The 25,165-nt window shown below is 49.8% G+C and overlaps 1 protein-coding gene across 4 annotated transcripts in view; it reads left to right on the top strand.

The window, feature by feature from the left end:
- The first annotated feature begins 7,698 nt into the window (after window positions 1-7,698).
- The window catches only part of DIP2C (disco interacting protein 2 homolog C), a 376,691-nt gene continuing 359,224 nt past the window's right edge, over window positions 7,699-25,165 (top strand). The window contains exon 1 of one of the 4 annotated variants that reach the window (XM_059662882.1): window positions 7,699-8,040. In XM_059662882.1, the coding sequence (XP_059518865.1) occupies window positions 7,956-8,040 (85 nt within the window). In that variant the 5' untranslated portion in view covers window positions 7,699-7,955. The remainder of the gene's footprint in view (window positions 8,041-25,165) is intronic. The other 3 variants (XM_059662885.1, XM_059662881.1, XM_059662883.1) reach the window with 3 other exon arrangements.

Below are 25,165 nucleotides of genomic sequence, written 5' to 3'. Positions count from 1 at the left end.
GAGAGAGAGAGAGAGAGAGAGAGAGAGAGAGAGAGAGAGAGGAACATTGATTATTTGCATCCTGTAGGTGCCTTGACCAGGAATTGAACCCGCAACCTTTCGGTGTATGTGATGATGCTCCAACCAATTGAATCACTCGGCCAGGGCACAATTGAAGTAATTTTGAGCAATTATTTGGCTTATTAAAAGGTAAGAATAGAAAACAAAAAATAATAATCATGTACAAAATGAACTCAAAACACTCAATCACCTAAGTCCACCCGCCACCCTGATGTGGTAGGTTCCTGACTTTCCATGACCTGTCTGTACAAACCAACTTCATGGTGGCTTCATGGTGGATGTGGCACCTACGGCTGATTGAGGGGTGGCCCACGTTTTTTCTCCACTGACATGCAGAGCCCATCCGGAGCCCTTTACAGGCGGTGCTCCATCCCTTAGCTGCTGTTAGTGTTGGTGCTAACGGACCACAGTGACCTACTTTCCTCTTGGGATTGACGGATGGTGGCCCCTGTGGCAGGTCAACAGCTGAGCAGCCCAGAGTTACACAGGTTGGCCATGCCCCATCCTTCTGTGGGCTGTGGAGTGCCTCTTCCCTCCTCCCCCAATGTGTTCACTCCCTACAGGTCCTTTTTTTCCAAGAGCATGGCCTCAATGAAGCACGTGCCCTGAACCCTCACCCTGAGAACCCACCTTAGATCTCCTCAGTCCGTGTGCATGACCATGAGCAGGGTAGGAAGCCGAGGCACCGGAAATGACTACGGTAAGGCTTCCACCCCAACCAGGATGTGGATGTCCCTGATGGCCCCTCCTCTCCTGTTCCTGCCCAGTCCCATTCTCAAAGCATTAACTTTATCTCCTGATTCCGGAGGGTGATGGCCGGGCAGCCAAGGCCCTGGGGTCCCTGGATCTCTCTGAGACCAGCATGGTCAGCTGCGGACAGTGAAAACTTCACAACCTTTATTTTTATTTACTTTCATCCAGTGTGACTGAGCTAGGACAGACGGACTCGAAAACACTGCTTTTAATTATCTTCATAATAATACGAGTCTGCATTTTACACAATTACATTTTTTAGACTCCACTTATGAACACAATGGTGGAGTTTTACTTGGTACAGTAGAAGCCATTTAGGAATGTACTTGGCTCCGTGTGCGTTTGTGTGTGTGTGTGTGTGTGTGTGTGTGTGTGTGTGTGTGTTTCTCCTCTATTTTGAAGAGATGAGTCTAGTTTAAAAGTTTTCTTTGACGATTCTGTTCCACTTTGGATGGTGAAATTTTAGTCCTCAACCACTCCTTTCTCTTCTGCTTTAAAAACTCCTGTTTTCAACACTCAAAGTCTTGTATCTTAAATCACTTCGTAAAACTTGAAGAAAAAAAAAGCATATGTATCATTTGTTTCAGCCACTTAATTGATATGAGTTCTGGGAATGACAATTAATTTTAACATTAGCTTAATTACGCCAGACATTAGTCCATCATCATTGGCAAAAGAAATATATTATAAAAATATGATGCAGTCTAAGACCAAACAGGATTAATTTTTGGATGAGAATTTGTTCTTCCATGCTAATAAAAGTTCACAAAAACGATCATAAGTAATTACATTATTGGTAATTGCATATGGACTTATAATAACATATACAAGAAAATACTTAGGCTGTTTGTCCAAGACAAACGCACACACTGTTTTTCCATTGAGACATCTTTGCCTCACAGTTGAATTCTCGGCACTTCCAGTAGCGGTGTGGGTATTGAATTGATATGCTGTGGGATTCCTTTCTGCTTCTCTTTGGCTGGTAGACTGGTCTTGGTTAGCTAAATAGGTTGGAAAGTTCTTTACTTCCAGAGGATAGTAATGTAGCAGAAAGGCAGATGCACGCATGTTCACTGGACTTAATCACGTTCACATTCCTTCTACAATGATGTTAAAAAAGTTACAGAAACGTTAACCCTCTCCTGCGTGCATAGAGTAGCTTCATTCAAAGGTTCAAGCTGCTTTCTAAGTTCTATGTAATTAAACCCAAACTTTCTGTGTCAGATTATTCACTTTTATCCTTGCTTTAAAACCAACACTCTACCCAACCTGCATTTCTGGTAATCTGGGGAGACCAAAATGAACCATAACCAAAAGCATACATTGCCAGGCATAGTTCTGTAGGGAGACTTCAGCTTAAGAAGACAGTGTCAGGCCCTGGCCGGATGGCTTAGTTAGTTGGAGCGTTGTCCCCTGCACCAAAAGGTTGCAGGTTCAATCCCTGATCAGGGCACTTACCTAGGTTTTGGGTTTGATCCCCCATTGGGTCTCGTAGGAGAAGGCAACTGATCGATGTTTCTCTCTCCCTTCCTCTCTCTTTAGAATGGATAAAAATATATCCTTGGGTGAGAATTAAAAAGAAAATAGAAGACAGTGTCATAATAGGGTTGTAAGCACCTTTCCCTCCAGGACTTAGGATAGGAGAACTTAAAGAACTCCCACTACAGAATTTTGCAACCAACCCTTCCTGGTGACTTTAGAAAAGTTAAAAAATTCACAAAACTGGAATGCATGGGAGAGATCACGGCATGAATGACTTCTACATAAATCTGATGAGGAGTGAAATAATCAACTCTTCACCGCAGGAAGGCTCCGGAAGTGGAGGTGTGCGGGGAGATGCTATCTGAGGGCGAGGGCGCTCAGCTGAGGAGCATCATGTTTCCCTCCCCTGGGCTCATTAATGAATCAGCCGGGCTCCGAGGAGGCCTTCAGAGTCCACTGGTTGAATCCGGTCCTTTACTGCTCTCTTCCATCCTAACCAGGTTTCTAAAATCTAGGGCCCAGTTAATGTGCGTTACTAAGTTTTCACTCAGAATTGGCTTGGAATTCAGTGAAACAGGAAAGATAGAGGTGAGGCCCTGTACGTAGGTACATAGTGGTGACAAGTTACCCAGAGCAGACAGTAGAGCAAGATATAGACAGAGGTCCCCAAATCCTAATTTGCATGATGATTGGTTGAATCATTAGCTTTAGGTAGCTGCCCCTCTGTGGAACTCAGAACAGTTGTCTTCAGAGCTTGTCTGGATGAAAGGATAGAGGGGCAGAGATAGCTTTCAAGGTCTCATTTTAGCATTTCTTCCATCCACTGGCCTTGGGCTGGCCACCCCCTGGGGGGCCAGGATCCTCACGGGGTGGCCTTTGTCTCCTGGACACCTGGATGTTTGTACTGTATCTCAGACCCTCTGGGTTTTATTAAGCAAAGCTGGCTTATTTGACAAATTAAACTATGCTCCTGTGTTAATAAATGCTAAGGATGTGTGACCCCTCCCAAGCAGCAGCCCTGAGATTCTACTTAAGCTTTCTGAAGACAACTGACCACACTTCAAAGTTGTAACTGGCTCTAGTTGCTCAGTGGATAGAGCGTCGGCCTGCAGACCAAAGGGTCCCGGTTAGATTCCAATCAAGGGCACATACCTTGGTTGCAGGCTCCTCCCAGGCCTGGGCTCTGGTCCAGGCTTGTGCAGGAGACAACCAATAGATGTGTTTCTCTCACATCGATATTTCTCTCTGTCTTCCCCTCTCTTCTACTCTCCCTAAAAAACTATGGAAAGTCCTGACCAGTTTGGCTTAGTGGATAGAGCGTCAGCCTGGGGACTGAAGGGTCCCAGGTTCGATTCTGGTCAAGGGCATGTACCTTGGTTGTGGGCACATCCCCAGTAGGAGGTGTGCAGGAGGCAGCTGGTTGATGTTTCTCTCTCATCGATGTTTCTAACTCTCTATCCCTCTCCCTTTCTCTCTGTAAAAAATCAATAAAATATATTTTAAAAAAAAAGCTATGGAAAAATATCCTCGGGTGAGGTTTAACAAAAAAGAAAAAATAAAGATGTAACTGTGATGATGGAGTGTCTAGGGCAGCGGTTCTCAACCTGTGGGTCGCGACCCCTTTGGCGGTCGAACGACCCTTTCACAGGGGTCGCCTAAGACCATCCTGCATATCAGATATTTACATTACAATTCATAACAGTAGCAACATTACAGTTATGAAGTAGCAATGAACATAATTTTATGGTTGGGTCACAACATGAGGAACTGTATTTAAAGGGCCAGAAAGTTGAGAACCACTGGTCTAGGGCAGTGGTCGGCAAACTGCAGCTCGGCAAACCACGGCTCTTGAGCCACATGCGGCTCTTTGGCCCCTTGAGGGTGGCTCTTCCACAAATACCGACTTCTGCGTATGGGCCACGAAGTTTCAATCGTACTGTGCGTGTGCGCCCGCACGTGGTATTTTGTGGAAGAGCCACACTCAAGGGGCCAAAGAGCCGCATGTGGCTCGCGAGCCACGGTTTGCCGACCACGGGTCTAGGGCTTTGGTGAGATTTTGAGGCAAATAGCCCTTAGCGCCCATTGACTCCATTCTAATAAACTTCTACTGGGTATTGTTATGTGCAACCTAGTCACACATTAGAACCAGGTTTTTATACAGATAGACACACACGACTGTCAGTTAGGATTTTCACTAAGCCCTGCACCCCTTGAGGCTGCCAGACTGCAGCAGAAGAGAAGGGAACAGTCTTGCTCTGGTTCCAGCGCTGGACTGCACTTTGAAAAACGAGGTGCTGTTTCTAGGTCCCTCACCACTGCAGAAGAATTGCAGACAAACTAGCTGCCGTATGAGATGCACAGATGACCTACAAATCCAGGTACACCAGGCGGCAAAGAGGTGTGTGAGCCCAGAGGTGGGAGAGCATCTTCCCAACCAGATCAGAAGGAAGGCTTCATGGGAGAAGCAGCATTGGAACTGAAACTCGAAGGTGTAACATTTGGCATGTGGTTGTGACTTGGGCTGGGGAATAAGGGAGACAGGATGACAAGAAGAGGGAACATGTCCACAAGCAACAGACACAAGAAGTGGTGGACTCCCCACGGACAACCGAGAATTCTTGAGAACGCGGGTGCATGGCAGGGGCCGCAAAACAGAAAGTAGAGGAGAGAGCTTTGTGCCAGGGCCCGTGAAGCCTTCAGGGTCAAAGCAGGGAGCTCTCGGGCTTGTAGGCAGAGGACCCCCGTATAAGGCAGAGCCCGGACTGTCCCCTGCTCAGAGTGGCACTGTAGAACAAGTGATCTGGCAGCCATGGCAGGAAAGATTACAAGGACAAACACTTGGGGGTGGGGGGTGGAGGGATGTGCTCTGAAGGTCTGAATTAGGCAGTGGCCCTGGGCAGAGGGGAGGAGAGAGAGCGTCAGAGAACAGTTGTAGATAGAAATCACTGAAGCTTGATAACAGGCATGGTTCAAACATGGGTAACAAGGAGTAAGGGAGGCTACCATCAGAGAGAATGAACGGAGACTGATGATTGGTGGGTATGAAAGATTCTGATTTCTGATTTGGACAGAACATGTTTTGAGGACATGGCAGACTTTCCAGATAAAGACACCTATCAGGCCATTGGAAATTCCACAAGTACACTATCCAATCTGTAGTCACCCAAAGACCTGTTAAAATGAACCGGCAGCTTGGAATCTCAGCCTGCTATCGATGTGCTATTTAATGCAAAATAGTAGTCTTCTTTGGAACCAACCTCAGTTATAGCATCTTCTGTAAACGATCAAGGCCCATCTGTGCACTGAAAAGGGAATATATTTTTATTTTCACATCATCCTGCCCTACAGCGGCTTGATACTGCTTGCTGAGTGGAGTGTGCAGCCCCGCTTTGCTGTAAGGAACCCCACGCTTTGCTCTGCAGACTGGGATCTGAATCCTGGTTCTGCTGCATTTTATTTCTCTAGCACAGTGGTTCTCAACCTTCCTAATGCCAAGACCCTTTAATACAGTTCCTCATGTTGTGGTGACCCCCAAGCATAAAATTATTTTTGTTGCTACTTCATAACTGTAATTTTGCTACTGTTATGAATCGTAATGTAAATATCTGATATGCAGGATGTATTTTCATTGTTTGCGACCCACAGGTTGAGAACCGCTGCAAAGCTTTTCAATTGTAGCATGAAGGGCTGGACTAGACCCCCTCTAAGGCTCTCTATACCAGCGGTCTGTTTATCGTGAAAAGGAGAGAGACGGTGGTGAGGCCAGCAGTGCCCATTGACTCCATGTCCACCTTTTTCAAGCTTGTCACTGTCAGTTGCCTACTTCTCTCACATGTCCCCACCGAAAAGTCAGGTCCATATGAGAAATGCCCACAACTCTCTAAGTTGCCACTACGGTCAAGTCACTGGGAAATACAGAGATGAAGAAGGCTTAGTCTTTGTCTTCCAGAAGCTTACACTTAGGCCGATGAGGATGATAAAAAATAGGTCAGGCAGGACAAGGGCAGTGAGCAGTGGGAGCACAGCAGGCAGGAGGAGAACATTTTCTGAGTTGACATTAGGGTGGATGTAAGGGGTGTGGGCAGAGAGGCAGGTGGGCACCTTGGGTGAGGGCGCACCCTGAAGGAAAGTGTGAAAGGCCTCCAGGAGGCCTTTTGGGAGCCCATGGGAGATGCAGTGGGAGCAGGTTGATATCAGAAGGAAACATGGATTGGTCGCCTCCCTGTACGCCACTGACTGGGGATCGAACCCTCAGGATGACACTCCAATCAGCTGAGCCCCCGCCGGGCACAACCGCCTACTTTTGAAAGGGGAAGAAATGCCACGGAGCTTCTGGGCGCTGACTCTGCTTCAGGGCCAAGTAACCGGTGGTGGGGAACTGACCAGGAAGTCGGTGGCACGTGCCAGGTGCGTGGCAGTCAGTGGCTTCAGTGGAAAGAGTGGTTACAGGAATGAAAATGAGGTCAGATGCCCAAGACTTTGTCCAGAGAGGATCGGGAAGACTGAGGAAGACAAAAGTCTCTGAGGACTCTCTGGCCTGGAGAATTAGGAGACTGGTGCAGGTTGTTAGAAGTTAGGTATCTGGGCATCTCAGTGAGGTGATTCCGTTGGGCAGCTGGAGGCATGAGATAGCCTCCCCCAAACGATCATGCCCAGAGGCACAGATCTGGTAATTGGGGGGGGGGGGGAGGACGCACAGGAATGGAAGTAAAAAGGGATGGAATCCTGGGTAGTGACGACGAAGCCCAGGGAAGAGGACCTGCTGAGGACGACAGGAGCCCCCAGCCGGCGAGAGGTGGGGTGCTGGGGACCGTGCCATTGGGCCACGGTCTTTCAGGTTGGCCTGGATGTGGACAGTAGACTTTCCCTCTCCTCCAGCCTCCTTTTCGAAGGTGGGGAACAAGGCCTGACAGATGCTCTGATTAGCCAAGAGCACAGGTTGGCGGGCTCTAGGAACTTTCAGCCCGGTACTCGCTTCATGGCCCACACTGTCCAGTCCAACCCCCCAAACAAACTCTTCATATAAAAAAATTCAGCCCTTGAAAACCCAGAATACTTGAAGTTTCAACCTGGGAGGGTGGGGGGATCCAGCAGGTATTTTTTGCCTTAAGCCAGAGGGAAGCCAGGTCCTGGGCGGGGCGGGGAGGGCCCGCGGGACCCGTGCGTGTGCTCCAGGAACGCGCGCTGAGCTGGCCCGCCCATCCCCGCCCTTGTGCGCGTCCCCATCCCGGTGCGCGCCCCGGTCCTGGCGCGTTTCCCGCACCGCACAACATCCGCACGCCCCCACTCCCATATCCCCCAGCGCACCCCGCAAGCCCCGCCAGCAGCCTCCGTCCTGGTGCGCGCCCCCGTCACTGCGCTCCCGCCCTCCCCATACCCCGCCTCTGGTGCGCGCCCCCGCCCGTAGCCCCCGCCCTGTTGGCGCCCTTGCCACCGCGCGCACCGGGGAGCACCCGGTGGAGCAGCCGAGCCGCGGCGGGACCGCGCCGGGCCGGGGGCGCGCGAGGACGCGGGGGCGCGGGCGCGAGGCCGCCCTGCGGGGCCGCGCGGAGGAGGCGCCGGAGGAGGAGCGCTGCCCGCCGGTGCCGCCGCTCTGTGCGGGTCCGGGATCGCTGGAGCGGCCAAGCCGCGGCCTGAAACAAAGAGGCGGGCGCGGCGCGATGGCGGACCGCAGCCTGGAGGGCATGGCGCTGCCGCTGGAGGTGCGGGCGCGGCTGGCCGAGCTGGAGCTGGAGCTGTCGGAAGGTAACAGGCCCGGCCGGGCCGCGCCGCGCTGTCGCCGGGAGGCCGCTGCGGGGTGGGCGGGCGGGCGGGCGCGTGGTCTCAGGGGCGCTGGGTCCCCGCGGTGCGTGTCACGGCCCCCACCCGGGCCACGGCGCGTCGCCGGCGGGCTGCGCTGCGGCGGGGCCTGGGGCGCGGGATGGAGCGGCCGGCCTGGCGGGCCCGTGTCCTTGTGCGCGTCCGCGCGCTGCCCCCGCGGCCCAGGCTGGGGACGTCTCGCGCCGCTCGGCCTGCAGTCCCCCGGCCTTGCTCTAATGCGAAACTTGTCGTTGGACTTGAGGGTTTGAACCCCGATGTGCCAGCCATCCTGGTGTTACTACGGCTCGGGGAAGCTGGCGCTACTATTGTTCGTGTGTGTTGTGATGCGAAGGGTGGGAGACTCGCAAACCTCCTACCTCAGGCCAGGTTCCCTGCCTGGCGCTCATCCCTCGGATTTGGAATTGGCGACAGATTTGCTGCCGTGATTTCATGGACTGTTATGTACGGTTTCTTATTTGCTCTTAATGATGGGATCATGTGCTCAACTGTCATAAGTTTAGATCGGGTTTTGCTGTGCCTTAAAAAAAAAAACCACCCACTAAAGTTCCAAAATGTTAATGTTTAATATCTGTTCAGTATTCACCGGCTCACCCTGAGAAGGCCACTAACGTGCTGTGGTGGGTGGGGAGGGGCCGCTGTCTCGGGTTTATATTTGGAGCATGCAGCGTGGTGAACTTTGTGTGTGTGTGTGTGTGTGTGTGTGTGTGTGTAACGGTTTTGTGAGGGCCGGCAGCCAGAAAGTAAATTCATTCGTGCCAATTTCATCAGCAGGGAGGAGCCGATGTTGACTTTATGCTTTCCTTTTTAACACTTGCAGGGCACAGAAGGGAATAAAGGATGGGGCTGTGGCGTGGTGTTAGCTGCCTTCCCGTGGTCCACGGACTATGTCTCTATGTCAGATCTGGGGTTCTGCAGGGTATCCCAATGATCGGTAGAGTTAAACAGCCCCGTAGCAGAAGGAGGCTGCTTCCTGGACTCTGTGCTGAGCAGACACTGTTCCACCTGGCTGAAGATGTGAGGGCGTCGCTAGTACCCCAGAGGGCCCAGAGGTAGGCCATACAGAGTAGGCCCACGGGGGAACACTGTTGAGATGTACAGTGGTGGGTAAAGTGTGTGCTGTGGACAGTGCTCGAGGGGATGAAGTCTGTATTAGAAAACATCTGCTGGAGTTATGCGATTGTGTCGATGCTCAGATGGGTTTTCTCCCTCACTCATCAGCCCCTCAGAGCTCTAGTCTGTCATCCTCACTGCTGTTGTATGATTCCCAGCACCCATCACCCATGTATCATCTCAAACAAGCAGTTCTGCTCTGTCTGCATCTCTTCCATCAGGACTCATGGGGAGAGGATTCTTTAAATTAGTTTTCATGGAAACATCGGAAAATATTGTGGAAACACGTAGAATTTTCAGTGCCCAGTTCCTACAGAGGAGGATGGAAAAAACAAGTCTGTTTTAAGTGTCATCACGGTATCTCTGTTAGCAAAGGGGAGCCCCTGAACTCCACAGCACTGCTCACCTCCCCCTGTCAGCCTCGAAATAAGCTCGCATTTGCCTCTCTGAATCTGGGGCAGTGCTCTGAATGTGCGTCCCGGCCCCCTCCTATGCTGGGAGCGGTCACTCATGGCCCCTTACGAACGTGTACATGGGACACACTGCCCTGCTCGATGGCACTCACCTGCCACCAGCTGTCGCTCTCGGAGGGTGAGTAATATGTTCCTGCTGCCCAGAGGATGGCAAAACCACTTTAGACCAACGTGTGCTCAACCCCATTCTCTGAACAGATTTTATAAAAGGGCTTAATGAATTTCGTATTGAGTGTCTGGGCAGAGAAAGGGATGTGTGTGTGTGCATTCAGGAAGCACATTATTGTTTTTTTTTCTACGTAAACCTTGCTAGGCCTGGCCTGAAGAATGAAAGAATCAGAGGTTTGTGGCATCGGCTGGTGTAGCCTCAGCCCCTCTCTGCCACCCCCACCCCCTTGTCTTGCTTTGTCCCTGCTGAGTTGATAGAGTTGCTCTTTAAGGTCCTTTGGAATTTCAGGTCTTATAAGCACATAAGCGGTTTTACTGGCTTAAATGAGATGAACCGGTTTGTTTTCCAGTATTGCTCAGGAGAAACCAACGAGTGGAAGGATCAGAAATCTGTATCTCTCTACATTTTGGAACTTAAAAAATGCCCCAGCGTACCCGCTTCCACAGTGAAAAGTTAAAACAAGCCTTCGCGCCGAATTACTTAAGTATATTGCTTTCACATTTCCTGTTCCATCAGGACTCATGGGGAGAGGATTCTTTAAATTAGTTTTCCTGGAAATATTGGAAAAAATTGTGGAAACATGTGGAATTTTCAGTGCTCGCTTCCTACAGAGGAGGATGGAAAAAACAAGTCTGTTTTCAGCGCATCACGTCGGTTGAAAAAACAGGGTGGGCTATCAAAGTTCTTACGTGGCCCGTGGGCGGTTAATGGTGCTCATTATTGGGGTTTGCAGACAGGGGCCCTGCTTTGGTTGCACTGTCTGCTGGGTATTGCTGTCGATGCTAATATTATTTTATTTTGGGGGGCCATTGCCTGCAGAACTCAGGGTACATTCCTGCTCTGCTGGTTGCCTCCTTGTTTCACTCTGCTGTGTGTTACGACCCAGTGCTCCCCTCACTGGGGAAAGCCAGCACCTTTCCCTTAGAACAGCCTCGTCAGCAGAGAACAGGAGATGTGGCAGGCGGCCCCTCCTGTGGGTACTAGCAGCTACAGTCGGTGTTGTGGGGCCAGGCCTGGTGGGTCTGCTCAAATACTTGGGATTGAATGTGAGCTGGGGAGGAAGCCAGCCAGTGAGCTGTCCGCTGCAGGATGCCAGGTGGAGTGGCCGACACCCCTTTTCCTAGATCATTCTTTCTTCCCTTCTTTTGGCTTTTGGGATCTTGCATTTTTCTTCTTGGCTTTAAGAGGGCCCCCAGGTAGTTTCATTAATAAGTGAATAAGCATTTGGCTTAAGGGATAACTTTAAATGGAAATACCAAAGTAGAGAGGAAACAGAAAACTTCTCAAAGACAGACTTGTCTTGTGTAAAACACTCGTTTGTTGATTGAGATTGAGCAGTAAGTGTCTCTGTGAACGGATGATGCTCGTACACAGGAGGCACTCGCCCCACCCTTTCAGGAGCGGCTGGGCTCTTCTTTGGTAGAACTAGGGACATTGCCTTGTGATATAGCCTGCGAAAGATTTGTTGTTTGCACAGGAGACGTCTTTATAAAATATGCGGCATGTCAAACCCTTTGTGGCTTTTTAGTTGTTGGTATAACTACTTACTTCCTACCTTCTGCTTATGGGGGTTACTCAGCCCTTGCTCTGCTTGGCTGATTAATATGCCCAGTTACTTTAACTGCTCATTTTATTCCATCATAGAGTCCAACTTGAACATTTTCTTAGTAAGTCCGAATCTGCTTGAGGAAGGAGGTGAATGCTAACTGAAATGTCAGCCTTTTGTGCTAGTCAAGGAACCAATAATTTTTTTTAAAAAATTGCAGATGAGCAGCACACAAGCAGCTTGCACATCCCTGTCACCAAAGCGTAAGATCTTCATGAGGTGGCATTTGGAAGGTGTGTGGACTTAGGGCAGGGTGGGGAGCTTATGAGGCTGGAGAAATCGTTTGGTATGTTTGACCAAATACAGCAGGCTAAATTTTAAGTTGATGTTATAAATATCCAAATGGCCCTTGGCAGAATAAAGGTTCCCCACCCTTGATGGAGGGGGTGGCATTTCCAGGGCTATTGGGCCCAAGATAACAGATACACTTTGGTCTAAACTCGAATTCTGTCCCCCCACCCACTTTCCAGCCCCTGTTCTTTCCTTGGAGGTCCCTGATGCTACAGAGCTAACAGCTCTGTGGGAGCTTAAAGCGTAGGACCACCTTCTGAGGTCAGTAAGCAAAGACCCAGCTGTCTCTAATGCCACCCAAACTTTGTGTATATTCTCCGCACGGAAAGGAAACAGTTGATTCTGGAAAACAAGTGTGTAAAAAAAAAATTCACCCCCCCCAAAGTCTCATTGATAATTTGTTGTAAGTGGGCGAGGAAGAAGGGAAGGGGTCAGCAGAGGGAGGGAAATAGAAGCTGTGGGGGCCCCTGAGCCACTCCAGCTGGAATCAGATCTCAGGATAGCTACAAAATGTGTTTACTCTGCTACATCCGTCTCACCCGTAGCCCTAGGTATCGCGGTGAGTGAAGTGGAGTACTCGGCCTGATGAATGTAAAATGTTGTTACCTGCATTAAAAATATTTATAAGATGGCAGCATTGACATGTGTGGGATTTGAAGTGGGTGGACTTGAATTCTAAGAGTTTTTCAGAGCTATGAAAATCGTTCCGTTTGAAAGTTCTTTTCTCTATGAATTAATATAGGTGTCAAGTTTGGCCAGGAAGCTAGGAAAGTAAACATACACACACATTACGGCATAGATCTGTCACACTGCTCCAAACGCTTATAAGATATTTGCAGTGCTGTACGCCTGCTTAGAGCTGAACTTTATGAGGTTAAAGCCGTAACAACAGCTCTATTTTGTTTTAGGCTGGGCCCACGGGTTTTATATTCTTGTTATGGTTTGAGGCTACAAGCTGTTGGATGCTATGAGTCACTTCTGGTCTTCCTCCTCCCAGCCTCCTTCAAATGGCTGTCCCTTTTTTTAGAGTTGATTTTTTAAAAAGCAGTGATTTAGGGGATGAGTAGTAGCATTCTTCTGAATTGCAAAGAGAATGTATCGGATCATCTTGGTTTTGATGTCATGTATATGGACTGACTCACCAGTCCAACTCCTAGTCATATTAGTAAGATCATTTCTAGTTCTTCTCATAATTACTCAGGCACCTTAAAAAAAAAAAAAAAAAGCAGATTCTTGGTGCAGTGAGTTGATTTAGTTTTGCACATCAGTATTTATCCTGGGAATCAGGGACGTGTCATCAGCTGTAGCGTGGACAGCGCCTCCTGTGATGTGATTGGTTTCCGGCCACTTTTCATTGAGTTGGTGCTCTCCTCCCACTCCGGTTTCTCTCTCTGTACACCTACCTCTACTTCCAAGGTTGCTGACTTTATCTTTCTTTTGTGATTTTTTTTGGTGTTCCATACAAAGGTTGCCTACTCTTGTTGCCAGTGCTCTGTTCTTTCTGCTATGAGTATCAAAAACTTGTCACCTCTCAAAAGAAGTAATTGCACCAATTTGTTCCTGATGATAATAAATAGGGATCTCAGAGAGGCGAGGCAAACTGGGGTTCCCAGGTAGGGGCTGGGGTGCAGGAGCCAGTGTGACAAGGAATGGGGTTTCTCACTTCTGAGCATATGGGTACTGCCCTTCTGTCTTCAGGTCCCAGTTGGGGTATTCATTTTTTAAAATATATTTTTATTGATTTCAGAGAGGAAGGGAGAGGGAGAGAGAGAGATAGAAACATCGGGGATGAGAAGGAATCATTGATTGGCTACCTCCTGCACACCCCCTACTGGGGATTGAGCCCACAACCCAGGCATGTGCCCTGATCGGGAATCGAACTGAGACCTCCTGGTTCATAGGTTGATGCTCAACCACTGAGGCACACCAGCAGGGCTGGAGTATTCATGTTAATAAGCCTTTGAGACAAATGGAGTGGGAAAATGCTGAGATACTGAGTTGTAAATGTCAAAATTACAACAAGCAGACTTTTTTTGGGGGGGGGGGGAGGGAGGGTTTGCTATTTAGTTTTTTGCAATGCTATTGAATTCTGTCTTTTGAATATTCTCTTGATACCCTTGCATAGTAGCATGGACTCCCTGCGCTGTGTGAATTACAAATTGAGAGAGTTCTTTACTGTGCTTTGCACAGTAGGTATGGAACACGGGAAAAACTATGCAAGCTTGTGAGGGTCTCTGATTGATAGTAGGTAAAATAGGTCTTTCTCTTCTGGGCTGATGGTTTTAAATCTTGTTTTTCTTTTGCTTCTTAGGTTGGAACTGTTTCTGTGCCTAATGAAGAGATTGAAGACCATGGGCAGATCTAGCTAGTTGTGTCAGCACCAGAGCCAGGGATTCCTTGCGCATCCGTCCGCAATCACGCACAATTATTATTATGTTTTTACTGAATTGTTTAGTTAGTCAAGTCATAGATTTTTCTATTTATTAGAGAAAATTTGTAACATTTAAAATAAAAAAACTGCCTGAACATCTCACCTCTTCCTTACAGGCTACTTCAGATGCACAGCCTCAGGCCTCCGCCGGTGCGTGGGGAGGAGGAGGCAGGCCTCCACTGTCTGACTCGCTTCTGGACACTGAGTCCTGCCCAGGGGAGACTTTATTCTAAAGTCTCAGGGTGATTCTGCGTGTGTTCTGACCAAACGTCTTATAAATGTTGCTGCCATATTTCAGGAGTTCATACAACAACTAAAGCTTAGGGAGGGAAGGGGCCCTTAATGACCTATCGGGACTTTCCCAGGCGCGTTTGTGGATTAGCTGTGCTTGTTCCCTTGCGTGCACAAGGAGCCTCGTTTCTTGACTCTAACACTCAGGGAAACAGGAGCATCTACTCTGCATCCTGGTTTTATTTCCCGTTCCCCTTTTTCCCCACGCTGAGATTCACTTCCCCATGAAGAGGAAGGTGGCATGAATCCACCCTGACCACCCACCGAGGAAGGATCAAGAGACGCTTCCTGGGCAGATAGATTCTGTAGATCAGTTTCCTGAAATGAATATGGAAATGGAAGCCGTTATGACTTCACCTTCCTGGACGTTTCTGGGTCTTCATGAGTAAACGAATAGAGCAGTGATGGCGAACCTCTGACACGCGTGTCAGAGGTGACACGCGAACTCATTTTTTTGGTTGATTTTTCTTTGTTAAATGGCATTTAAATATATAAAATAAATATCAAAAATATAAGTCTTTGTTTTACTATGGTTACAAAGATCAAAAAATTTCTATATGTGACATGGCACCAGAGCTAAGTTAGTGTTTTTCAAAATGCTGACACGCCCAGCTCAGAAGGTTCGCCATCACTGGACTAGAGCATGGCCAGCTATGCAGTGTTACCATTACCCATATGCTGACAAAGATGTGGCTTATAAGTCATCATATAAGGATGTCAGGTGTATCTCAGAGCAGTTGCAAAGCCTGATATTGTCACGGGAAAGGAACAGATGAAACCGCTTAGCCAAATGCTTCAGGAAGGCCAGGTTCACTCAGGAGCCATCAGTTTGAGGGGCTGGATTATATGAGACTAGGAATTTAAGCCCCAAAACACACTTTTCACTTGTGGGTGACCTTCTTCTGTGCTTCTCGCATCTCTGAGTCTTCCTACTTTCTATTTGCGGGGATTTGTGGGAGGATATTGAGATTTCTCTGGGCTGAAGGTCTGATCTGCTGCAAAGTCTTCCTGCTTTTCATACATCAGAGGGTGTGTCAGGGCTCTGTTGGCCGCGCCACCTGCAGCATTGTTTGGGTAAGGGAGCTCGTCCTCCCTGCCTCAGTCTCCTGAGTTGTCAGCTGGGTTGTCACGAGGACCGGAGAGGCAGTGAGTGTCACAGTGCCTGCCTGGTAAATACCACGACTGCTCTGAGTCTCCTCCAGGTGCTGGGATGAGCTCTTTGTACTTCCAACTCCTAGTCCCCCCCCCCCCCCCAGTTTATTCGCAGGATTAGGGGTTACAGTGACTATGAGTGGCCTTAGGAGAAAGGAAGTGGGAGGAGTCCTCCCAAGGTGCCGGCAGGGTGTGGGAAGCACTTTTACTTCTGAGAGGACTCACTGCACTTCTTAACAATTGGCCACTTACCCTGCACTGGGATAATTTCAGAGCTGCGATGCCTTTTTAAAGATAAAACTTGTTTCTTCCTGGTGGCCTTTTTGAGTTAATAGGCCTGTTATTCCCCCCACCCCCCGCTCCCCCACCTTTTTTTAGCTCCTTTGCTTTTCAAGAGAAAAGTAGGGGAAGGATGTCCTAGCTCAGATTCTAGTCCAGGTGCACCTGGGAAGGTGTCCTGTTAGGGTCTGTTCAGGTGTACCTGGGAAGGTGTCCTGTTAGGGTCTGCTGCAGGTGCACCTGGGAAGGTGTCTTGTTAGGGTCTGTTCAGGTGTACCTGGGAAGGTGTCCTGTTAGGGTCTGCTGCAGGTGCACCTGGGAAGGTGTCCTGTTAGGGTCTGCTGCAGGTGCACCTGGGAAGGTGTCCTGTTAGGGTCTGTTCAGGTGCATCTGGGAAGGTGTCCTGTTAGGGTCTGCTGCAGGTGCACCTGGGAAGGTGTCCTGTTAGGGTCTGTTCAGGTGCATCTGGGAAGGTGTCCTGTTAGGGTCTGCTGCAGGTGCATCTGGGAAGGTGTCCTGTTAGGGTCTGTTCAGGTGCATCTGGGAAGGTGTCCTGTTAGGGTCTGTTCAGGTGCATCTGGGAAGGTGTCCTGTTAGGGTCTGCTGCAGGTGCATCTGGGAAGGGTGTCCTGTTAGGGTCTGCTGCAGGTGCATCTGGGAAGGTGTCCTGTTAGGGTCTGCTGCAGGTGCACCTGGGAAGGTGTCCTGTTAGGGTCTGTTCAGGTGCAACTGGGAAGGGTGTCCTATGAGGTTCAGCTGCAGGTGCATCTGGGAAGGGTGTCCTATGAGGTTCAGCTGCAGGTGCATCTGGGAAGGTGTCCTGTTAGGTTCTGTTCCAGGTGCATCTGGGAAGGTGTCCTGTTAGGTTCTGCTGCAGGTGCATCTGGGAAGGTGTCCTGTTAGGTTCAGCTGCAGGTGCATCTGGGAAGGGTGTCCTGTTAGGTTCTGCTGCAGGTGCATCTGGGAAGGTGTCCTATGAGGTTCAGCTGCAGACCACCTTGGACCTCCAGTGAGAGTTGCTGGAGGAGCTGCCTGGGTAGCTTCTGCTGCAGTCCCCCTCCTCTCTCTGCTGACTGACGAGGAAGCACAGAACACCACCAGCTGTGACTCTGACACACCCCTCCTAGACGCGTGTGGAACGTGGCTAGGATCAGTGTGTGTGGAGGGAGGCTAGCTGACACCTCTTCTCATCATGTCTGATGACACCTGCACATGGATATGGGCTGCCGGCCACAGGTGGAATGACTGGAGCCTGCTGCAGTTCCGAGAGGCCAGGCTACTTCCTTCCGAAGTGGGGAGGGGCAGGGGCCTGACCTGGCAGCATGGCCAGAGGCCCTGTCCCAGCTTGCCAGACACCTCAGATGTCCTGGGGCTTTGTCCTTACCGTCCCTCTGGCAGTCTTCTGCCTTAAGCACCTTTGGGTTTGTGACTGTGAGTGAGATCAACTCTCATAAGCTTCTTCTTTTAAAATAAAAACCAGAGATAGAGTTTTAAGCCTGCCCCCATGTGAACTTAATGGTATTGCAGAAATTATGGCTTCAATTATCCTATATAATAAAAGCGTAATATGCAAATCAACCAAACGACCGGTCGTTATGACGCACACTGACCACCAGGGGGCAGATGCTCAGCGCAGGAGCTGCCCCCTGGTGGTTAGTGCGCTCCCACAGGGGGAGTGCCGCTCAGCCAGAAGCTGGGCTCATGGCTGGCTAGTGCAGCAGCAGTGGCAGTGGCTGGAGCCTCTCCCACCGCTGCTGCAGGTGGGCAGTAAGGAGCGAGGGGTCCCGGACTGCGAGAGGGATGTCTGACTGCCAGCTTATCCCCAGAGGGCTCCTGGACTGCTAGAGGGCACAGGCTGTGCCGAGGGGCTGCCCCCCCCTTCCCCCAGTGCACGAGTTTCGTGCACTGGGCCTCTAGTGTATAATAACTGACAATTTAAGAGTAACATGAAGTAATAAAGTGGAGCTGGACTTTATGCTAGATTCTTAAGTGAGCATTATCAGGCTTCAGAAACATCTTTTGTTCTTATTTGGGCAAATACAATGGATGCTTAAAAGCTGTTAGTAACATAAAGTAATCTTTAAGGATCTATTTAAGCAAGGGTGTGATTCCATTAAACTTAAGTCATTAATATGTACCCATTTAAGGCCAAGGAAATAACTATCAACTTGCCAGGGTTGAACCTGTTCCTAGTATTACCAGTGTGCACTGCAATGGTCCCCTCTGCCCACACGTTACTGTGGCAGCGCAGTATCAACGCTGTAAAAGTAAGACGTGTGGTGGGTGGTCTTACTACTTCATTTTGCTCAGTTCCAGTGAACATAATCTTATTGCCGTGGCCGGGCTTCCTCCACCGACCACGGCATGGTCGTTCACGGGGCCAAAGGGGAAATGGCACCTGGGCTGCTTTGCCTCTGACACCGGAGTCCAGACGCGGAGCGTTCTGTCCCTCTTAGTTGCGTGTACACAGATTAACGCGGAAAGGAAGTAGAATGCGCTTTTCTTTTCCCCTCCCTCTGTAGATGGTGATGAGTTATTTAGATCTCATGCTAGAGAGGGATGTATAGTGCCTGCTGGTGTTTTAGAATCCCCTGTTCTTAGGAAGGAAGGTCTGGCCCTGGACACAGGGCAGGAAGCAGCCTTGATTTTGTGTGTTTCCTTGATGACTTGTTTAGTGTTTGACACAAATAGGGTTCTGGATGAAATGCGCGCTCGTTAGAAAGTGTGTCAGCAAGACGGGGGCTTTCAGAGAGTGTTCTGTGTCCCGTGACTATAGGAGAGCGAGGCCTTGGGGAAGGCAGGTGGGCGGAGGGTGGCAGGGTGGGGGCCCCTCCGTGGCCCTGCCATTTGGTGGGGGGTGGAGGTTGCTGGTGGAGCACGCTCCCCAGGGATAGGAAGCTCACACTCAGGGCTGACTGCGTCAGTGGGACCACGGGGCAGTTTTGATAACTGTGACTGATTCTTGAGAAATGTGGGGCGGGGAGTGGTACTTGGAACACCAGCGTTCCGTGAGGCTGAGATGTAAAATGAACCTTGCAATTGCATGGTGCCTTGTAGCTTTCCTGTTGATCTTTTTTTAGTCCTCTGAAAGTATTTTCTAAGGAAAGGATGTTCTCTTCTCCGGGCAGGCGAGGAGGCTGAGTTTCACATGGTTGGAAAGCCATCATGAGTGTTGGAACCGTGGTTTCCTGACACAGTGTGAGTGTCCTGGGTGAGCTGGCCGACCTTAGGGCTTGGGAGAGGCGTGTTTTCTTTTGATCAAGGATTGGGGGATCCAGGCTTCTCCTCTGAGACCAGCCCACGGAGCTCTGTGCCAGCTGTGGGTACCCTCCGAAGGGGAAGCAGTGGCAGGCCCCTCCTCAGTAGTCTGTCCCCACCTCAAGCAGCAAGTCAGTGAGGAAAATGCTGGCTTTTTCTTCTACTTGGTTGTAGAGCAGTGGTTCTCAACCTTCTGGCCCTTTAAATATAGTTCCTCACGTTGTGACCCAACCATAAAATTATTTCCGTGGCTATTTCATAACTGTCATGTTGCTACTGTGATGAATCGTCATGTAACTATCTGATATGCAGGATGGTCTTAGGCGACCCCTGTGAAAGGGTTGTTCGACCGCCAAAGGGGTCGCGACCCCCAGGTTGAGAACCGCTGCTGTAGAGGGATGGAGGCTTCTGCGGCACATTTTCTTAGCTGGCCGCCTCTAGGACTTTGCATTTAAAATCTAGTCTGTCCTCTCGGGGTGGGTCCATGGGTGTTCACTGTACCGCTCCTCACGTTTTTTTCTGAATGCTTGAAAATTTCCTGTGTTTCTCCTGGAAGATAAAACATAAGAAACGCAACCCCTTGAGCTAACTTTTCTGGATGGCAACCTTTAGAATCAGGAAGCCGGATATGGTACGGTTTTATCAGAAATCTTGATCGTTTTGGTCAAGAGACAATGCTGTTAATTCTTGGTTGTGTTGTTTCTGGGAAAAATATTCTAAATGAGTTTCCAGGAATCACCTCTTCAGCGTCTCTACCAGAAAAGAGTGGCCTTTCTCAGAGCTTCCCTATTACACTAGCCAAGGGTGATGGTGAGCACCTTCAAGCGGCCACTCATCACTCACAGGCCATCGATTTGTATGTGGATGTGGAGTGCTTTTATAAGCGAAGTGCCCGTTCTGATCTTCTCCAGCTCCTGCAGGGATGGGCCCACATCTGATGCACCTGAACCGTGCTTGTCTCTGGTCCCCAGAGAACTGGCCTGGCGTCTGTAGGGATGCGTGGTGCCTAACGTGGACCTCTGAATCAGACGCTGCAAGTACTGGTAGACATCTGTGAACAAAGTCTGCCTCTCTGGTGGGGGAGGACGCTTACGTATTTTCGTAGCCACCACTCACTGATTACTCACCGTGCGTTGCATTAAATGTATGACAGATACTACCTTCTAGCCCAGCTGTGGGCAAACTACGGCCCGCGGGCCGGATCCGGCCCGCTTGAAATGAATAAAAGTAAAAAAAAAAAAAAAGACCGTACCCTTTTATGTAATGATGTTTACTTTGAATTTATATTAGTTCACACAAACACTCCATCCATGCTTTTGTTCCGGCCCTCCGGTACAGTTTAAGAACCCATTGTGGCCCTCGAGTCAAAAAGTTTGCCCACCCCTTATAGCCTGAGCGAAAGTACATTTGTCCCTCAAAAAGGGGAAGTGTTAATTAGCTGGCCCAGTCGCTGGCTTTGCCCTTGGAACTCTTTCTGCCGCTACTGTCACCTGCTTGTCACATGATAGCTTTCCCAGGGGAGGCCCTCACTCCTGCAGTTAGTTAGGCAGATCCCAAGTAGGAAATACAATTTTTCTTTTCTTTTTTTTTTAATCCTCACCTGAGGATATTTTTCCATTGATTTTGCAATGAATGAGAGAAATGTGAGAGAAACACATCAATGGATTGCCTCCTGCACGAGCCCCAAGCAGGGCCCGTGCTGGGAAGGAGCCTGCGACCAAGGTGCGTGCCCTTGACTGGAATCGAACCTGGGACCCTTTGGTCCGCAGGCCAATGCTCTAGCCACTGAGCCAAACCGGCTAGGGTGGAAATACAATTTTTAAAAGATGGCAAGTTTCATGGTATCCGTGATTTTTCTTTTTTATGTATTTACTTCCATATACCCTAAATGATAGAATTTCCCCACCTGATAGAACAGTTCCCTTGATTACGAGCCATTACTGGTACTAGCACTCCTTGTTTTATTGCAATTCATAGGTGCTGCATTTTTTTGCAAATTGAAGGCAAGACCCACCACCAGCAAAAGATGACTCACTTTATCCGACACTCGCTTTATGGCGGTGGTCTGAAACTGAACCCTCGAAGCCTCCAAGGTCTGCCTCACAAAATTCTGTGAGGGACATTTTGGGAACCTGTAGTCTCAGAAAAGGTCCTCTATTTTTAAACCATAATCTGCTTCTTGAAGTGGTTGGGATTGTGGCTGTCTTTTGTTGTCCTATTTTTTTATTTTTAGACCCTTGAGAGGAAGCAATTTAGTGATTATTCAGAATTGTGAAGATAACCTAGTGATTAGAGAATCTCATTGGATAAATCTGATATCTTTCTTTCCTTTAAGTAAATAAAAATATCTTGATCCAGGTCAATGTTAGCAGGAATAACTTGTTTCTAAAACAGATAAAGATTCTTGTGTGACACGTGCCCATCCTGGGATAGTGTCTCTAGAATATTCTAGAACATCCACCTCTACAAGTGTGTCCCCTCCCTACTCCCTGATTATTCATGTTTGCACCCGATTTTTTAACCCACGTATCCAAGATGGTCGTTACACACGTGCGAGTGTGACGTCTTTTCCTACAACAGGGGCCTTTTGAATATTGTTTTTGGACAGTGCCGTTTCCCATGTGCTCAGCCAGAAAGCATGTAGCTCCTCCCAACAGAGACAGATGTTCCGGCATCAGGAGCCCGAGGACTTTTCCTGTCATATGAAGCAAATAGATCCCAGAACAAAGCTGGTTTTGTGTGCTCTGCATTTAACCATGAACTTTGTTGCAAAAGTGGAGGGAGTGCTTCCCTGCATACCGGAAACCACGTGACTCGCTTCAACAGAAAACATGGAGCATCAGTTCTGCAGTCGGGTCGTTTTGCATATTTGCGATGGCACCTGTTCCGTAAGCTGCGAAAGCCACTCCCTCTTGGCCTCGCCAGGGCCGTGGTTGGCCCAGTTCATGGAAACAAGATCATTTGCCAGTTTCAGAATTTCACATCGCAGGCTGCCCCTTGTCTGCATCTTAACCCAATTTTAAAGGAAGATACAATTTGACTTTCAGTGGATTGTCTTAATGTGGTTATCTGTGGCTGGATCATTATACTGTGTTGTGAATTAGTTTTACCTTTGGATTTATCCTCATAATACAGAGTGTTCCAGAGGAAAGCATTAACACTGTTACTTGTAATTGGACTAACTCTTGATTTTTATGAGCTGATAATGGTAATGGTGAATTTAATTTCCATTTCTCATGTTGTTCTAAATTCTAAGGTCTTTGGTCACCGCTTCTCCCATGTTCTTTCCTTCTTATCCATCCACCCTTTCTGCTGTTTTGTCTTCTTTCAGACCCAGAGGCCCTCAGCGTGTGGTGTGTGGTGGGTCCTGCTTGCTGTGAATCTTTCATAACCGTGGAAAGGACTTTTTCTTTTGAGCAAGACAGCTCCAAACAAATTTCAGTTGCTCAAGTATCACCTGTTTTGTGGACGGGCTGTGGACAGTTTTGACCCTTTTTCTGTGGGGCTTTGGCTGACCTTTCCTTGCCCTCCTCATGACTCCACCAGCCCATGTGCCTATGTTCTGAACGCCTGCCTCATCACGTAGAGCGGTTAAATAAGCCACACGTCGCCACCTAAGCACCCCTCCCCGGCGTGTGAGTCTGGATTGTGTTTTGTTACTGTGGGGGACCCTGAGGATCCTGGCCTCTGGGTATGCCTCCCATTGAAGTGGTATAAAATGGGATGTCGGTGTGAGTGTTATCATAACTCACGGAGCAGATGACCAAGATGCTTCCATCTGAACAGCAGCTGACCATCCGGTTTGGAGGGGGGTGACCTTTTGACAGAGCAGCTGGCGCTTGTCATACCCTGAAAGCTGTGCTTGCCCCGTTTTCTGTTTTGTACGTAGAATCTACAGTTCCTAAAGGGAGGTGTTGGCTGACTCGAAGCGGGTAAACTAGTGATAAAAGTGCTCTCTGGAGATTAAGTTGAGTGAGTTTGCCATATAGTGTGTTGTTTACTATTTCATACTAAATAGAGTCGATGAGCACATAGCTCAGTGGTTCTCAACCTTCTGGCCCTTTAAATACAGTTCCTCATGTTGGGACCCAACCATCAAATTATTTTCGTTGCTACTTCATAACTGTCATGCTGCTACTGTTATGAATCGTCATGTAACTATCTGATATGCAGGATGGTCTTAGGCGACCCCTGTGAAAGGGCTGTTCGACCGCCAAAGGGGTCGCGACCCCCAGGTGGAGAGCCGCTGACGTAGCTGACCGGCCCACCCCTGTGAGGCAGAGGTTGCTTTTGCCCCCTGAGCGTCGGGGCTGTCTTTTCTTTCCTTAAGCACTTACTTCACGGGCAGTTTCTGAGTGAGGTTCCGTATTCCACGCTGCGCGAGTGGTGACCGTCGCTTCTGTAATGCAGAGGAAGACAGGACACAGGCCGCGGGGGAGTTCCGCACAGATGGAAGAGACAACTTACCGCGAGGACCCACCCACCACAGCTCCACGTGGAGCTGAGCGCCAGACGCGTGACCTCAGCTCCGAGAGCTCCGGGTTTAGAAGGAGCGGCTGGGTGACGAGGGCCTCAGCGTGCTGGGGAGGCCGCAGGCCCTGGGCCTTGAGGGCTGGGAGACGGCGGGGCCTTTGCAGAGGGGCCGGGCCAGCTGTGCTGGGTGTGGGCTGTCACTCAGCGAGGCCCTGCCAGGCAGTGCTGCCTGTGGCTCCTGTGTTCCGGGTGAGAGTTCTGACCCTAGTCTGCCTGGCTGGCGGGCGGGCTGGCTTTGGGCTGAGGCATGGGCCTGGGGTCTCGGGCACTGAGTTTAATGGGACGATGGCGTCTGGGCCTTTCCTGGTTTTCAGAGGCTCATGCGATTGGGGCTTTTCTTTGTTTTCATCTCTATGTCCATCCCATCCAGTGGAGCGACTGTATAAGGGCTGACAATAAGCTTGGATGCTGTGATTTTGAGTAGGAAGTTAAGCCCTGAATATGAGGCTGTCACCTTAGAGGTGACCTTATTCAACCTCCTCACTCTCTGAGCCGGCTTATGGAAGCGGGAGGTGCAGGGACTTGCAGAGGTCACCAGTTAGAGGTCACCAGTCAGCGGCAGAGCCAGGGAACGGTCTCTTCTCTCTGCAGGTCCTCTCCCAGCAAGGCTTTGCTTCCTTGCAGGCGCGACAAGGCGGGCAGCGGGGGGATCACTGACACAGAGCGTCTGCCCCCCAGGTTTTCCGTGTGTGTGCTGCATGCGTGTTGTGTGTATTCGGTGCGTGTTGTGTGTGCTGTGAGTGTGCAAGGTGTGTGTGGTAGGAGGGTGTGCTCAGTGCCCGTGTCCTGTCCTGTGCGGTTCAGGTCAGGAAGCAGCCGTGTGGGGGTGTTGGCTGAGTTGGGGTGACATGCATCCCGAGAGGTTCCTGCCCTGAATTTTGACACTGCCCCCCCCCCCCCAACCCGCCCCCCGCCCCTGGTGGCCCCTCCTCTCCAGACGCCTATGGAGCCTTGTTTACCTTCCCTCCCAGTTTCCTCTTCCTTCTGAGGACCCTCTTCCTCTTCCACGCTGCGGCTCAGCGGGACGTTGAAGCCTCCGCAGGCTACATGCCTGTCACCGTGATGGCTTCGCCCCTCGCTGACCAGTGGTGGTCTCATGGGTGCAGAGAGCTGGTTGTCTGGCCGCAGGGATGCTCATCCTCAGGCTCCCTCTGAGGAAGGTGCCAGGGAGGGTCCGGTCCCCCAGGAGGCCAGTCTCCCTCCCCAGCACCCGCTCCCCACCTCGCCGCCTCCCTCCTCGGCCACTGTGACCCTGGGTGGCAGGATGTGCTGTGACCCGAGGAGGCGGAAACCTTCCGTTATCCAGGCTGTGAAGGAAAGACCCGCTTTTTAAGATCAGAGAACACCTCTGTCTGTCTGCCACCACAGAGACTCATTTTGTCACATGCAAAACTCTTGAGAATCAGACAACGCTTTCTGTGAGAAACCTGCTTATTACGGAACACCGTGCACTGTAA

Source organism: Myotis daubentonii, chromosome 1 (assembly GCF_963259705.1).
Source record: "Myotis daubentonii chromosome 1, mMyoDau2.1, whole genome shotgun sequence".
Classification (NCBI taxonomy): Eukaryota; Metazoa; Chordata; class Mammalia; order Chiroptera; family Vespertilionidae; genus Myotis; species Myotis daubentonii.
Note: the sequence above shows the minus strand (reverse complement) of the source record. Positions and strands in the feature narration are given on the sequence as shown.